This window comes from Marmota monax, unplaced genomic scaffold, assembly GCF_021218885.2.
Source record: "Marmota monax isolate L192 unplaced genomic scaffold, Marmota_monax_Labrador192_F-V1.1 WCK01_AAM20220418_F8-fsc00003, whole genome shotgun sequence".
Lineage (NCBI taxonomy): Eukaryota > Metazoa > Chordata > Mammalia > Rodentia > Sciuridae > Marmota > Marmota monax.
The window spans coordinates 3691399-3707754 of NW_026694084.1; the positions used below are offsets into that span (position 1 = coordinate 3691399).

At 33.9% G+C, this 16356-nt stretch overlaps 2 protein-coding genes across 5 annotated transcripts in view; both read right to left on the reverse strand.

Moving 5' to 3' along the window:
* The window catches only part of Rad54b (RAD54 homolog B), a 104444-nt gene that overhangs the window by 55445 nt on the left and 32643 nt on the right, over nucleotides 1-16356 (reverse strand). The window contains exons 1-2 of one of the 4 annotated variants that reach the window (XM_058585620.1): nucleotides 4934-5019; nucleotides 885-930 (exon numbers count right to left, since the gene is read on the reverse strand). The exons of 2 other annotated variants lie outside the window; for them this stretch is intronic. The gene's annotated coding sequence lies outside the window, so the exon portion shown is untranslated. Of the gene's footprint in view, nucleotides 1-884; nucleotides 931-4933; nucleotides 5067-16356 lie in introns of those variants that run through there. One more of the 4 variants, XM_058585621.1, reaches the window with a different exon arrangement.
* Nucleotides 251-6248, reverse strand: Fsbp (fibrinogen silencer binding protein). The gene is made up of 2 exons (XM_046464795.2): nucleotides 4934-6248; nucleotides 251-930 (listed from the first exon to the last, which is right to left on the reverse strand). Exons 1-2 carry the CDS (start codon nucleotides 5305-5307, stop codon nucleotides 405-407), a joined length of 900 nt encoding a protein of 299 aa, XP_046320751.1. The 5' UTR covers nucleotides 5308-6248; the 3' UTR covers nucleotides 251-404.

Below are 16356 nucleotides of genomic sequence, written 5' to 3' on the forward strand. Positions count from 1 at the left end.
TAAATTGGACTGACTTTAAAACCTTTAACTATAAGTTTCAAACTTCTAACCCAAAGTGCTGAAGACAGAACTTTGAGAGAATATGTTTATATATACATATTTGTATATATTTTAATGATTAAAATAAAAGGCCATCTATAAGGGCAATAATTAAAAATAAATTGGAGGGAAAATATTACCAATCAACACATCAGTAAGTTTGATATCCAAAAAGAAAGTCAAATAATTAGGAAACCATGCCGCCCCCCCCCCCCCCCCGCAAAAAAAGAAAATCATGTCAAAAGTTTTTCCATAATAGAGATTAACAGCATTTTCCATACATCTATTTGCTTCAGAATATTCCCAAAGTAATTTTGGATGAAATTTAAATTATCAAATTGAAAAACTTAAAAAAAAAAAAACCCTCAAAGACTATTATAATCAGGTAGATCATGCCGTAAGCGAATTGCTTTCAGCTTCTCCACTTCAATTTTTGCTCTCAGTAGCTCTTCCTCTAGCTGCTGCCTTCTTTTCAATCCATCCCTCTTCTCCTGAACATATAATCCAAAATTTCTTTGATTTTCTAAAATTATCTGATGCTCTGCTTTCAACATTTGCAGGATCTGAGGATCGTACCCTAATAGAGACCTAAAATGTTCTCCACTTTCATGCCGAAAAAAATCATCTCTCCTTGGAGTAGAAGTTGGAGATGATGTCATTCTCATATCAACAGAGGAAAGTGATGGTGACAAAGATCTTTCCATAACATGTACTAATTCATGTTCTTCTCTTTGCTCTAAAACATCGCTGTGTTGAGGATTTAAAACCAGTGGAGGAGGTGGTTTAATGTCTTCTTCTTGCTTCACCTCCACTGTAATAGCAACAGGATGGTGATCCAACATTACCTGTAGTGAACTGGTACCAGCTTGTGCAGGTTCATCCAAGTTCGCACTACAGCACACAAAAAAAGCATTATAAAATATAAACCAAATGAAGATATGAGCATATTTATAGCATGCTTCATATTTAATATATACCTAATTATTAAGCCTAAAAAGCCAGGTATGGTGATGCATGCTGAAATTCCAGTAACTGCGGAAGCTGAGGCAAGAAGATTGATTCAAGTGCAAGGTCAGCCTCAGCAACTTAGTGAGACCCTATCTCAAAATAAATAATAAGGGCTGGGGATGTAGCTTGGTGGCAGAGCATCCTGGGTTCAATCACTATTACAAAAAAAGGGAAAGAAAAAGAGAGAATGGGGGGGGGGGATGAATATGAGAATTGTGAAACAAGAGGAGTTTAACCCTGGGCATAACAAAGAGACTTAAGATTAGGATTTCAATAACACATACATATAGGTATCCTCCCCATCCTTATCCCTTTTTGTGTGTCTTGTTTTATGGTACTGGGGATTAAACCCCTGGCTTCTGGCATGTTAAGCAAGTGCTCTACCACTGAGCCAAATTCCTGGCCCTCCCTTATTAACTTCAAAATTGGGCTTTTAAAAAAGAAGTATAAATCTTATATAGGCTAAATGAAGTAGATAAAAAAGAAAAGCCATTTTTAATGCTCTCAAAGAGATACCAATTGTCCCTATAACCTCAAGGTTTTTAAATAGTGTTAAGGGTCATTTAATATATTCTGTGCCTCCCTCTTCCCATACCTTATTTAGATCTCCCGCTCTGTTGTCTTTGGATTGTTATAAAAATAATCAAGGTTCATGACTTCTAGGAAGATAGTGGAAGCCCATTTATGTGAGGTACTGATTTCTGCATTGACCCAAAAAAACTAAAACTAAGGTCTCTATGGCTTTGGAGTATACCCCTTTACCTATACTGAACCACATAACTCAGCTACTCTTTAAGTCTTTCAATCATGGGAAGGTAAAGTTAACAAGAGCAAGGGGTTTTATCCATCACAGCATACCCAGTATCTAGCATAATATAGCACTACTTAGAATATAGTAGATGTGTTGAATGAATAAGTGAACAAATAAAATGATTTTTATATGAAATATTCTTAAATGGCCTATATAGGCACATTGAAGTTTTGCTGAATTTACAACAATTCCCATAACATATACATTCCTAGTAGAGGTAATTAAGAGTTTTTAGCATAATTTACATTCTGGCATATTATTTTTTGACATTATGAACACAATGCACTTTAAAATCCTATTTTTTTAAAAAAATAATTTCAAGTATAACATGAAGCTATTAAGAATATATATGGGGGCTAGGGCTATAGCTCAGTGGCAAGAGTGCTTGCCTAGAATGTGTGAGGCACTAGCTTCAAACCTTAGCACCACATATAAATAAGCAAATAAAATAAAGACATTCTGTCCATCTATAACTACAAAAAAATTTTTTAAAGAATATATTTGTGTGTGTGTATATGTATATTCTTGAGCTTTTTTTTTTTTTTTAATTATGCTTCTGCCTAACTTAAAAGGGAAAATAAAAAGGGGAAAGAGATTATTGGAACATTAATGGAAGTATGTTAACATTATTTAAAGAACATTTTATAAATGATAAATAACATCATTAGGAATATATCCTAGATGATGATTAAAATGTTGGAATACGTTCACATAGAAAATAAGGAAAAAAATTTAAAACTCCCATAAGTTACTTATTAATGGCATTAAGTTGCCAGAAATGTCAGATATTTGTCTAAGAAGATACAAATTTAAACAATTCAACAAAATATATATTATAAAAATTTTTAAAAATTCAAATAAATACTGTTCCAGTTTAGTATGTATAACAGTATAAACATAAATATTACATTTCTCCCACTATATTAAAAATATACTTATATCTGGAATATTCCATTCCATTTTAGTTGAAACATTACAAGCATAACTTTAAAAAAAAAGAAAAAGAAAGAAAGAAAGCTTTAGCAAAAACAATAAAAGGACTTAAAGGATCAAGAGGTTGTAGAAACAAAGCATAATCTGACATTAGAGAGAGGTAAAAATAAAGACATAATTCAAAGTAAGTTGTAGAAACAGATTTACTAAGCAGCTGTATATTTTTAAATACATTAAATAATATAAACATTAATATTTCCTTGTAAAAAAAAAGGGGGAGTTTGGTGAGATTAACAGTAATATTTATGTAGAAACATAATTAAGATTACAGAATAATTATAAATTTCTGATATAAAGATTCAATATGACATCAAATAAGTATATTAAATATATATTAAGTGAGTAAGCTAATATAGAGAAAATGTCAATATAGACACTAACAGGTAAAAATTTAAGTGGTATATTTCTTATATTCTTCCCTTTAAAATTTAAAAACATTACTATTATTTAAAAAGTATAGAAATGCATAAGTCAATTCATTTTAAATGTTTATATGTACATTTATATGATGTATGTATACACACATAAGTGGACAAACTATAAAGATACTTGTATATTTATATATTATTTCTCTTCTATATTCACTGTATTTTTAAAATATGCAACTAACGAAAACCGTAGTGTTTTTATGTGTAGTTTTTTAATTATAGAAAATTTAATACAAAAAAAAGGTAGTTTTCCACCTGTAAAGCAAAAGCCTTTTTTTCTCTGGGGTTGATGGAGGTGGAAATTATGAGTATACAGCACAGCATACAACAAATTTACTGTAGACTTTATTGGATTATCCAGCATATTAGGAGGACCTTATCATTTGTCATCAGAGGGAACATTTTAACCAGTGGCCCCAACAAATTAATCCACTGTGCATCCATGTCCTGAATTCCCACTGGTGATTTTTTAAAATAGTTCTATCAAGTAGAAATAAGCAGTATGTAGTAAGAAACTAGGCTCAAAAATATTTTCCTGGTAAATTACAAAAATCACAGAATCTCTTGGTTAAAAAGTTTTTTCTTCTGTTCTTCTAACTTCAAAGAGATTTCACAGGTAATCAATAATTTTGCTTACATAATGCCTTTCCTACTAGTAAGAAAGCACATTGTGTAAAGCTTTGTTTGAAAGACCCTGCAACTAACAAGGAGTTTACAGTTTGCTTTAATTATCCTAAAAGGTTCAGAAGAATGTAACTGCCATTTTCATCGTTTGCCAAGGGTTAAAATTTTAATTAGTGGCAAGATAATATAGTTTTGAATATTTCCAGGCAAAACATTACTTAGAGCACAATTATCTCAAAAATTGTTTCTAACCCTAAAAGAACTCAGTTGCTATTATGGGTATAATAAAATTCATAGTTTGATATCCTTTCAAGGCAGTGTAAGAAAGCTTACCCTTTCCTGTATGATCCAAGATCAAAGTGAAACTACACCATGAATGAATAAAAACAACAAAAACTTAATTTCATTAAGTAATCTGAATCTCTATTAGGTATTAATTCCCTTTAGTTGTGTTCATCTTATTTTAAGTGTTAGAAAAATAATTTATCCTGTCTTCAAATATATAATCATATTATTAATAAGTTTACTTAAATGTTGCTTTTAGTTCTGTTCAGTGCATTCAATAAGTGGTAGACAGTGACAAATCATAAAAAAGCAAAGATTACATTTCTCCTGAAACTACTTACTTCATATAAATTTTACATAAAATTGAAAAATCCAGTAAAATGTAATCTTAATAGAAGAAAAAGGTAGCTCTTAAAGGAAAGTTAAATAATTTAAACTTGAAGCTTAAAAAGTTTATGAAGTGATGTCACAAATTTCATCCCATTTATTTCTCCCTAACCTTCACTTTTAGAAACTATAAGAGGGAAGGGGGGAGGGGAAGACAGTAAAAAGTGGCTTAAATCTAATGCAGCAGAAAAATTCCTTATAGTCTCACTTTTCTTTTTTTTAAGAAAGCAAAACAAAGACACTATTCATTGCTCCCCTTGTGGGGATGCTTACTATGCATATCTCTATCACAACTAAGCCAAAGCCCAATAGATAGGAGGCGCCATAATTTTCCACAACAAAATAAAATAAAGCTTACCTTTGTATGTGGTTCCTGTCTCTTACCAGGCAAAAACTGGAAATCTGGGGAATCATCTCCATAACTTTCTTGGTTGGCTCAGAAATATTGCTTTTAAAATCTGATTGGGCCTCTTTTTGCTGCAATAGTTCCTGTTTGGCATATTCTTTGAGCCTTTTGTAAAGGGTGCGTAGGCCCTGCGCTGTTCGAGGAGGGCGATCTACTCCAATTGCATTATAGTTAACTGCTATGATATCCCAACATCTATTCTTTTCCACTATGACTGAATGTTTATTAGTGTGTTCTTCGAGAATTTTCACATATGGCTTCACAAGCTTTAGCAAATCAAGCTTTTCAGATAAAGTAAAATTGGAAGATCTAGCCTTTCCTACCATTGTTCTTTTCAAATTAAGTAGGCAGTTTCTGAAACCACCATGCAGCCTTCAGCTCTGCTCAGCTCTTTTCACAAACAGAAAAAGATCAGGCTTAACTAGGCTAGCCTCATTTAGGCCCACGCCTACAGGGGAGGGTTTATTAAAATTCCTCCAGCTTAAGCTGACGCAGGTTCAGGAAATCTGCTTAAGCCAAGCCTGACCTACATAAAGCTTCTCACTGAAGAAGACAGGAAGGCACAAGCAAAACACACTTGTGTATAAAGAGAACAGCTCCAGATAGAATTTAATGCACAAAGGTCTAAAGATAAGTATGAACACAGCTAAAAATTAACTAATTTAGTGAGAATATCAAATTTTCACACATGTTTGCCTGTCAGACTGAAACTGCACTGCAGTATCACTTTAATAAGAACAAAAAAGAAACGGTTTTGTTCTATTTGTTTACAAATCCAGTAGACCGAAAACTAAAAGATATGAGTGGTGAATGTAGTGATTCCTAACAGAGCTCTAATCACTGTTTCTGAGCTGGGTGTTCTCCCTTACAAAATCTGCATAATGCTGGTCCTGCTGTCAATCAGGAATTGCATATCCTCTAGCTAGTTAGGTTACACCCAGCTCAGACTCCACAGTAAAGCTAAGCTTCTCCTTCATTTTACAGTCTGTCTACATTGGCTCCTGAATATTTTTTTGTTATTTAAGAATAAATTTTTGTTGAACACTAAATATAAAAACCAGGTAACAAATTACATTTTTAAAGCAATGGATTGTTCTAGCTATAACGCATGTGAATATACTAGCCTGCTTTATTATGTATAAAAATAACTATTCATGGTGAGAAACAGCATAATCACACCATAGGAATGCACACAACAAAATCACATTTGCTGTTATAATAGAGAATTTTTATTTATCTATAATCACAAAACATAGACTATAAAAGGAAACACCTAATGTAGCCATTTGCAAGACCATGAGTTTCCATGCTTAATCCTAGTCTGAAAACATGATAAATAATAATGTAAACAAAACAAACCTATTTTCTCATGATATACATGTTTCTCCTGATAAGGGAATTAATTATAATCTACTTGAACAAGGTTCAATTCAGCCAATTACCAAACACTTATAAAAATGCTCCCAACCACTGTGCAAAGCCCAAAGAAAACAAAGTGAATCTATAAACAACTCCCGCACAGGGAACTGTAGTTTTACAGAAACGTTATAAATTCTCAATTATCTTGCTTTCATTCTTTTGAGAGAAGAGAAGCAAATTAAAATTATCATCACTTTGAACTGGAAAATGAGCTAGAAGTTTTCAATGTGTTATCGGTCAGGAAAAGAAAAATTAAAGATTGCTAGGTGCTCTATAAAATGCTACCTGTTTTCTGACAGGTTTTTGCCTTACAGGTAATCTGATTCTGTAACAGTACTAGTTTTTCCTTGCCCTTTTGTAGTTTTATAGCTTAGTAAATATAGGTTGAGTATCCCTATATTTGAAATGCTTCAAATCAGAAGCTATTAGGATTTCGGATTTGGGGATATTTGCATATATATGATATCTTGAGGATAGAACTCAAGTCTAAACACAAAATTCATTTGTTTCATATATATCTTACACATATAGCCTTAAGGTAATTTTATACAATATTTTCAGTGCACCTACATTTTTTTAACAAAAGAGCAGCTATGCAATTTTCCACTAGAAGGAGTCATGCCAACACTCAAAAAATTTCAGATTTTGAAGCATTTCAAAGGATGTTCAATCCATCTTAATGCAAATAATACATATTAAAAACTGATCCACTGGGCACAGTGGTATACCCCTGTAATCCCAGCGGCTTGGGAGGCTGAGGCAGGAGAAGCACAAGTTCAAAGCCAGACTCAGCAACTGAATGAGGTCCTAAGCGACTCAGTGAGACCCTCTCTCAAAATAATATATAAAAAAGAGCTGGGGAAGTGGCTCAGTGGTTAAACGCCCCTGCATTCAATCCCGGCTATCAAAAAAAAAAAAAAAAATTGACCCACTCCAACAACCACAAGGCTGCCCTATATTCAAAGTCATTCTAGCTTTTTCTAAGACTTCAAAACAATAAAGGAGAACTAAAGAAATAAAAAAAAAATACAGGGCATAACTTTATTTAGATAATATTTTCTTATTTTTGGAAGAAATACAGGTATGATGTTAAGAAATGAAATGCTGTTAAAAATATTTTAAAAGAGCTCAATCTCACTAATTATCAGGAAATGTATACTAAAATGATTTTTCAACCACAGATAGGCAAAAAAAATTTAAACTAAAAATGTCAAGATAAGATGAGGGTATCTGGGTATGATGGCACAAGCCTGTATCCCAGCACTCAGTAGGACGAGACAAATCACAAGTTCAAAGTTAGACTGGGCAAGTTAGCAACTACCCATCTCAAAATAAAAATATACACTTAGCAAGCCCCTAGGTAACTTGGGAAGACCCTGTCTCAACATAAAATATAAAGAGGGCTTGGCGATGTAGCTTATTACACTCCCTGGGTTCAATACCTAGTACCAAATAATAATAATTAAAAAATAAAAATATACAGGGCCAAAGATGTAGCTCAGTGGTAGACTGACTCTAGATTCAATCTCCAGTACCACAAACACAAACACACATGCACACAAAGACTGAATGAGGATGCAAGGGAGTGCTCTTCAGTCCTATTGACAAGAGTATAAAATGACATCCTGGGTAAAGATCTAGAACTATCTTAACATTTTACATGATTAAAACATTGTACAACTGTGGTAAATGTACTTTTCAAAATTTAACTTAGAAAAATACTCAAATACGCACAAGGAGTAATGAAGTATGCTATGTAGTTGCAGAGTATTGTTATCGGTTGATTTAAAAATTAGTCCACACCTACCCCATTTTGTTCAGACATCTCACCCTGTGTGAAGTCGGCACTCCTTCCACATGAGCTTACTCCTGTAGAATCTAACACCTCCACCCCCACCCACCTGCACACTGACCACAATATCCTTGCTCTATGGGACTAAAGCAAAATCGTTTTTCTGAGAATGTAACTTCTGAAAATATTAGTATACGACTCTTTTTTGTAACTTTCCATTTGTATGAAATGTAATTATCACTATTATTATCACTATTTTTTTGTAATTATCATTATTATTATTATTATTATTATTATTATTATTATCATCATTATTATTATTATTTGGTACTGGGGATTGAACTCAGGGGCACTCAACCACTGAGCCACATCCCCAGCCCTATTTTGTTTTTTATTTAGAGGCAGGGTCTCACTAAGTTGCAAAGCACCTCACCATTGCTGAGGCCGACTTTGAACTCTTGACCTGCTGGGATTATAGGGGTGCACCACCACGCCCAGTTCTACCTTGTAATTATGATTGCTCCTCCTGCCCACCCCACTCTTTGTGGTTTTAGGCCTTACAAGTGTATTCCTACTCCAATTGGGCTCAAGGGTTGCAGAACTGCTTGGTTCTCTCCACACTCTGCCCTGGCCAGAAATAAAGCTTCTGTCTTTATCTTCAAAGGACACAGTGAATTATTTGGAAATCTGAGGATAGCACTTTAACAGTATTAGAAGCAATCTAAAAGCACAATAGTTAAAAACTAGTTAAAATCAGAGTATATCCATGCTATGGTCTACTTAAGCAAAATTAAAATGAAAGAGGCAGATTTCTATATATTGACACAGAACAAGCTTTAAAATACGGTAAATGAAGAGCAAGTTAAAAATATATATACACCATAATCCCATTATGCTTATATTGGGGCTCCAAAAATGAACCCCAAAAAGCAATCTCACAACCAAGGTCTCACTGACCTTACCTCATCTGTCATCCCATTTCTCCTCTTTCTGTGAAGTTCCCCTATATATCCATGGACCAAAAGAAATACAATTGTCTTCCATCCTTTCCAGTTTCATCAACCAAGGAAAACTAAGCTCCTATCACAGAAGAACTGAAAGTCAAACACCATATCTAGAACTCAGATGAACTTTGTCCCAGGCCATGTCTGTTCTTCAGGTCCACTACCTCCCCTAAGGATCATTTACTGTTCCTCTAAAATTACCTATATCCTATTTCTCTCTCCCCCATGAAGAAGGATACATAAACTTCTAAATCTCCTAGATGACAGAATACTCACTCCCCTATGATTATGCCGTGTACATAATAAACTTGCATGCCTTTTTGTTACTACCCAGAATACTGTCATACTCAATATTTTCTGCTGGTAAGTCTATTTCTCATACCCAAATATCAGCTGGGCACAGTGGCACAAGCTTGTAATCCCAGTGTATTGGGAGGCTGAAGCAGAATGATCACAAGTTCAAAGCCAGCCTTAGCAAGTTAATGAGGCCCTAAGCAATTTAGCAAGACCCGCTCCCCGAAAAAAGGGCTGGGGATGTGGCTCAGTGGTTAAGTGCTGCTGGGTTCAATGCCCAGTACAAAAACAAAAAACAAATATCTCATCTTTAGAAGTAAAAGAGATGGTACCCTTGCCCCAACTTTTATTTAAAAATAATAATAACAATAAAGCTAACTACTTCTGTAGGTAGAGAATGTTATATAAAAGAGAATGTTGATACATATTTCTAAAAATATACTCACAAAAAGATCTAGAGCCTTGCTATTCAATACAAGCCACATGTGGATACTGAGCACTTTTAATGTGACTAAACAGAATGAAAAACTGAACTTTTAACTTTATTAAATTTTAATTAATTTAAACAAATTTTAAACTGAGGAAGTATTACACTTTAGGTATGAGGTTTCCCCCAAAGCTCATGTGTAAGACAATACAAGAAGGTTCAAAGATAAAATGATGAGATTATGAGAGACTTAACTTAACCAGTGAATTAATCCACTGATATGGATTAACTGGGTGATAACTGTAGGCAGGTATGGTGTGGCTAGAGAAGGTAGGTCACTAGGGCTTGCCTTTAGGGTTTATATTTTATCCCTGGTGAATAGAGCACACTCTGCTTCCTGGCTGTCATGTCCTGAGATACTTTCCTCTACTACCCTTCCACCATGATGTTCTGCCTCAGCTCAGAACAAAGGAATTGGCTGTCTATAGAATGAGATTGCTGAAACCATGAGACAAAATAAACTTTTCCTCCTCTTAATATTGTTCTTGTCAGTTCTTTTAGTCACGGTAACAAAAAGCTAACTAAAAGAAGCAGCATTATTTTTTCCTTAAACACAACTTTATTGTTTGGTAGGATATATTTTACCTTAACCTTTTTGTCACATATGAAACTATTGTTTCTAATATTATTGACAAGGATTCCCTCCTTAACCAAACATTGCTTCTCTGAGAGCTCTTTTCAACTAGGACTAGTTCTTGGTCTGATGAGGCCAATTTAAGCAAGAATGTTGCTAAGCCAGTTTATTAAGCATTTCCCAGCCCTTGCTATCTAATCAAATTCTTCATCCTCCCTACTTGATATTTTATGAAGTTCTCACCCACTCTTAACACCAAGTACATTACGAAATTAATTTACACTGCAACTAAGCTATAAATCCCAGTTGTATTGAGAGTTGAGTTCAATCTTTTTCCCCTATTGCAATAGTATTGAATAATGTCTTCCTTGCCTGGAGATGGAGGTGTAGCTCAGAGGTAGAGTTAGCAAGCACAAGGCCCTGGGTTCAATCCCAGCACCCTTAAAAGACAAAATGAAATAAAAATTTCCTTGCCTATTTAACCTGCCTTTTTTTTTTTTTGTACTGGGGAATGAATCTAGGGGTACTTTGTCATTGAGCTACATTCCCAGCCCTTTTTAATTTTTGAGACAGGGGTCCACTAAATTGCACAATTTTTCTTTTGACATTATAAATAAATACACCACCAATATAATAGATCTTGTTTAACAAACTGATTCATTTGGGAGAGATAATTCAATGGGGGACTGGAGTTGTGGTTCAGTGGTGTGCCTAGAACATGTAAGGCACTACTGGGTTCAATCCCAGAACCACATAAAAAATAAATAAATAAAAATAATAAAGGTATTATGTCCATCTATAACTAAAAATTTTTTTAAAATAAATAATAAATAAAAAACCTAGCCAAAATGTACAGGACCACACTAGATGTTAACTTTGTATTCAGATTTACAACACATTTTTGTGATGATGGTACAATTGGCTTTACCAAGAAATACCAGTAATAATCTTTGTATTTCTTGAACTTGGGGGGATTTCTTTGGATTTTTGGATTATGCAATGAAAAATAAAGCCAAATTGACTTTGTAGGTATGTCTGTATGAGAAAAAAAAAAAAAGGCCTCAAGAAAATAGCAAGAACACAAGAATGGAATGAAGAAAATCAGGATGTTGCAAAAGCTAATGTTGGTGCTGGCAAAAAGCAGAAATAGAGATTTGTCAATGACTTTAGGTGTGGAGACTATGTATTTATTTCACAAGTAGATTAATAAATTGCAAAAATGTTTTTTGAAGCTATATTGGCAATATAGAACTGCATGCCGATGAAGAAGCTAGTCTTCCAACTGGAACAGTAAAAGAACAAAAATGAAGGGAAAGGGAAAGAAAAACTGGAATAAGATATCTCAAATTTCATGATCAATATCAAATGTAATTTGCTATAACAAAAATTAAATTACCTGTTTATTAATCAAAATTTTAAAGATAATAAGTATAAAATAGGAAAAGACATTGTCAAAAATACACTGTAAATTTGATAAGCTTCTTCACAAAAGTAAAACAAGAACCAACACAAATTGAGTCATTTCAAATTATAATTAAATAACCAGAAATATTTTTAAATTATTAAGTTATTATTTTTAAAATATTTATTTTTATTTTTTTTTTTTTAGTTTTAGATGAACACAATATCTTTATTTTGTTTCTATGTGGTGCTGAGAATCGAACCCAGTGCCTCACGCATGCAAGGTGAGCGTGCTACCACTTGAGCCACAACCCCAGCCCATTAGGTTATTATTAATAAGAGATGAGCTTATACTTTTGGCTAGCTAGAAAAAAAGCTTGGTTTATTGCACAAACAAGAAAGTATTTTTAGTGAGACTGGTTTAAAAAATATTGTTTCAGTTATGAAATTTTTGTTAGAAAGAAAAATATTTAAGAAGTGTTTCAGGGTTGGGGTTGTGGCTCAGTGGTAGAGCGCTTGCCTAGCACATGCGAGGCCTTGGGTTCGATCCTCAGCACCACATAAAAATAAATAAAGATATTGTGTCCAACTAAAAAAATAAATAAATATAAAAAAAAAAGAAGTGTTTCAAAAGTGAAAATCTTTGGGCTGGGATGGTGGCTCAGTGATAGACTGCTCACCTACCATGTGTGAGGCACTGGGTTCGATTCTCAGCACTGCCTATAAATAAATAAAATAAAGGTCAATTGACAACTAAAAAATACTTTAAAAAAAAGAAAATTAAGCAAATTAATTGCCTATAGAATGTAAGATTTAATATCAAAGATCAAGTGATTCAATTTTTTTTTTTAAACCACAACTACTTTTCTTTAGATTTACATGAGAGGAGTTACACAACATAAGATTGATTGAACCTGTTGCCTCGCTAGGAAAGCATTCTACCGCTGAGCCACAACCCCAGCCCCTATTAATATTTCAGTTGCATTTTATCTCAAAGGATTTATAAATTTACAAAAAAAAATGCCACTGATTAACAGCCAAATATATATATATATATATGAATACAAGAATTTGTGGCATAAATATTTCTGAATCTTCTATACCTGTCAAAGAAGAATTTCAGTGGCAGAGTGCTTGCCTAGCACATACGAGGTACTAGATTCGATCCTCAGCAGCACCACATAAAAACAAATAAATAAAATAAAAGTATTCTTTTTTTTTTTTTTTAGTTATCGGCGGGCACAACATCTTTGTTTGTATGTGGTGCTGAGGATCGAACCCGGGCCGCACGCATGCCAGGCGAGCGCGCTACCGCTTGAGCCACATCCCCAGCCCCAATAAAAGTATTCTTTCCATCTAAAACAACAAAAGAAAAATTTCAGCAATATTTGAAAAAATAAAATTTCTACACAAGAGACAATATTGTTAGGTTATGTAAAAATTCAGGCTTAATGAAATTCTCAAACAAGAAACCAATATTCCATTTATTGTTTAGTTCTACATACATAATGAATATACTGTGCTTGACACTTTCTAAAGCAGATTCTATGTAAAAGACCATGGATACTATACTTTAAAACATTAGTAATACATGCAAATGCTATGAATTACTGCCAACAGAAGAAGTCCTAGAAATTACATGAGAGAATGAAAAACAAATTTTAAAGATAACTTAGAAAAATACATCTCACGAAACTTATTCAGCAGTTTTTGTGGGGAGGGATCGTAAGAATTTTAAGACTATTTGAGAAACACACTAAAACTATAGTTTCCCTCCTTAGAAAAATGCATGTATGTATGCCACCCTGTTTTAATTGCCTCCTATTCATACAATTAATGAGGCAGGGATTCCTGTTCTAGGGTTATGAAGATAGCCAAATACATGACATCTGACACTGGACAGGTAAAGTTCAACAGTCACATGTACTCAGAACCCTCACAAGCAATCAGAGCTGGGAGGAGAGGAGGACATTATTCACTGACGGCCACACGGGGGATAAATATTAGAATAGAGTGAACAACCAGTGGCTTTGGGAAACAGGGTTTGTAGTACTAAGAGGATGAGTAGGTTTGGCTTGTTTACTTTTGTAGTCAGCTAGGAACTGAAATCTGTTACTTCATAATAAACAGGAACTGAGGAGGACTGTTCAGCTAGAGGACCATATCCATAGAAGCAGAATGGGGAGGAGCTAGTCCATCAAGGCCCTTCTAATTTTACCAGATGTCAAAACAGTCCCTAATATTGAACATTAAAAATAAACAACCCAATGTGAAAACCCAAAGCAGACATTTCTCCAAAGACATAAAAATGGCCAACAAGTTTATGAAAAGGTGCTCAACATCACTAATCAATGGGGAAATGCAAATCAAAACCACTATGAGGTATCATCTCATATAACTGTCATGAAGACTAACATCAAAAAGACAACAGATAACATATGTTGGCAAGGATGTGGAGAAAAGGGAATCCTTTATACACTGCTGACAGAAATGTAGACAAGGCAAATCATTATAGAAAACAGCATGGAGGTTCCTAAAGAAATTAAAAATAGAACTGCCATATGATTCAGTAATCCCACTTCTAGACATATACCCAAAGAAAATGAAATCACCACCTCCTAAAGATCTGCATTCTCATATTCACTGCAGAATTATTCATAATAGGCAAGATATGGAAACAATCTTAAATGTCCACTGACAGATGGATAAATAAAGAAAATCTCTCTCTCTCTCTACACACACACACACACACACACACACAATGGAATATTATTCACTCTAAATAAAAGAAATCCTGACATTTGCTACAACATGGATGGACTAGAGGATATCATTCTAGGTGAAGTAAGCCAAACACAAAGAAAAATGCATGACCTCACTTATATTTAAAATCTGAAGGGAAAAATGCATGACCTCACTTATATGTAAAACCTGAAGGGAAAAGAAAAGGTCAAACATACAAAAAAGATAAAACAAAAGTAATGAAGGGGCAAATGGAAAAAGATCTACCCAAAGAGTACAATTAGCAGGTATGTAGAATAAATGAGTCTAAGAGTTTTAATGCATAACTAAAGGACTAAAGTTAATAAAACTGTATTGTACTAGGGTTTTAAGTAAGAAGATTTTACCTGCTTCTCTCTCTCTCTCTCTCTCTCACACACACACACACACACACACACACACACACACACACACAAATAGTAACTCTGAGACAATGAATATGTTACTCGGCTTCATTATAGTAACCATTTTAGGATTTATGTGTATACTATAACGTTATATAGTAAACTATACACATTTTTATATATACATACATGTGTACATATACATTTTTTTTCAAATTTAATTGAACCTTGAGCTATGGTACATACAGCTCAGTGGTAGAGTCTAGCATGCACAAGCACAATACCCAGCACAGCAAGAAGGAGGAAGAGTGGATGGGAGGAGTAGGAGAAGGAGGAGGAAATGATGGAGAAGAAAAGAACTACTGCTCAATATCATTCTATTGTTGCCTCTTCTCATAAGAGCTCCACCTTAAGAAAAAAGTAGGTAATGCTCTGTGCTCAAGGGATAATCCAATAATTCAGTATCCTAAAATAATCCTGAGTAATTCCTAAGTAGTCTCAGATATGCTTCAAAATTATTTAGAAGGATGCACATGAAAGGATCAATATTCAATTGACCAGGATCTTTTTCACAAGACCAATTCCAGGATAAAGTTGAACAAAATTATTCACTTACACTCAAGGCAAAAATTCAAAAGCACAGTCCCAGTCAAAAGCCCTTCTTTATCCTGAGAACTAAAGGCAAATTAGTTAGGGGAGAATAATTTTCAATGTTGTTTTTACAAGGGGTGAGGCTACAGCTATCAAATTTCCACTTATTAATAGAATGGGTTACAGACATCGTCTAATAATCTGGACTAAACACAACTCTACATACTCCTAAAATTCTGAAACCTGTTTATTCTCTGACCCAAATCCTCATCTTAAAAAAGCCTTAAAGGGCAAAAGATGGCCTCTCAATTCTTTATGTTCTGTGGGAAATTTTCTATGGGGAAAAAGATATTGGTGGGTCTAAACATTCAATATATGATTACTTACAGTTATGTCTAAAGTTGTAATATGAGGAAATGAGTCACCAAAAGAGAAAAAAAATTTACTAATCAACTGATAACTGATTTTTAAAAAATCAGTCCCCCCATTCAAATGTCTTTTCAGGCTTAAATATAATATAAAAGTCTCTTTTAAAAAATATTTATTTTTTAGTTGTAGTTGGACACAATAACTTTTTTAAAATTTATTTATTTTTATGTGGTGCTGAGGATTGAACCCAGAGCCATGCAAGTGCTAGGCAAGCATTCTACCGCTGAGCCACAGCTCCAGCCCCTCAAAGTTTCTTTTA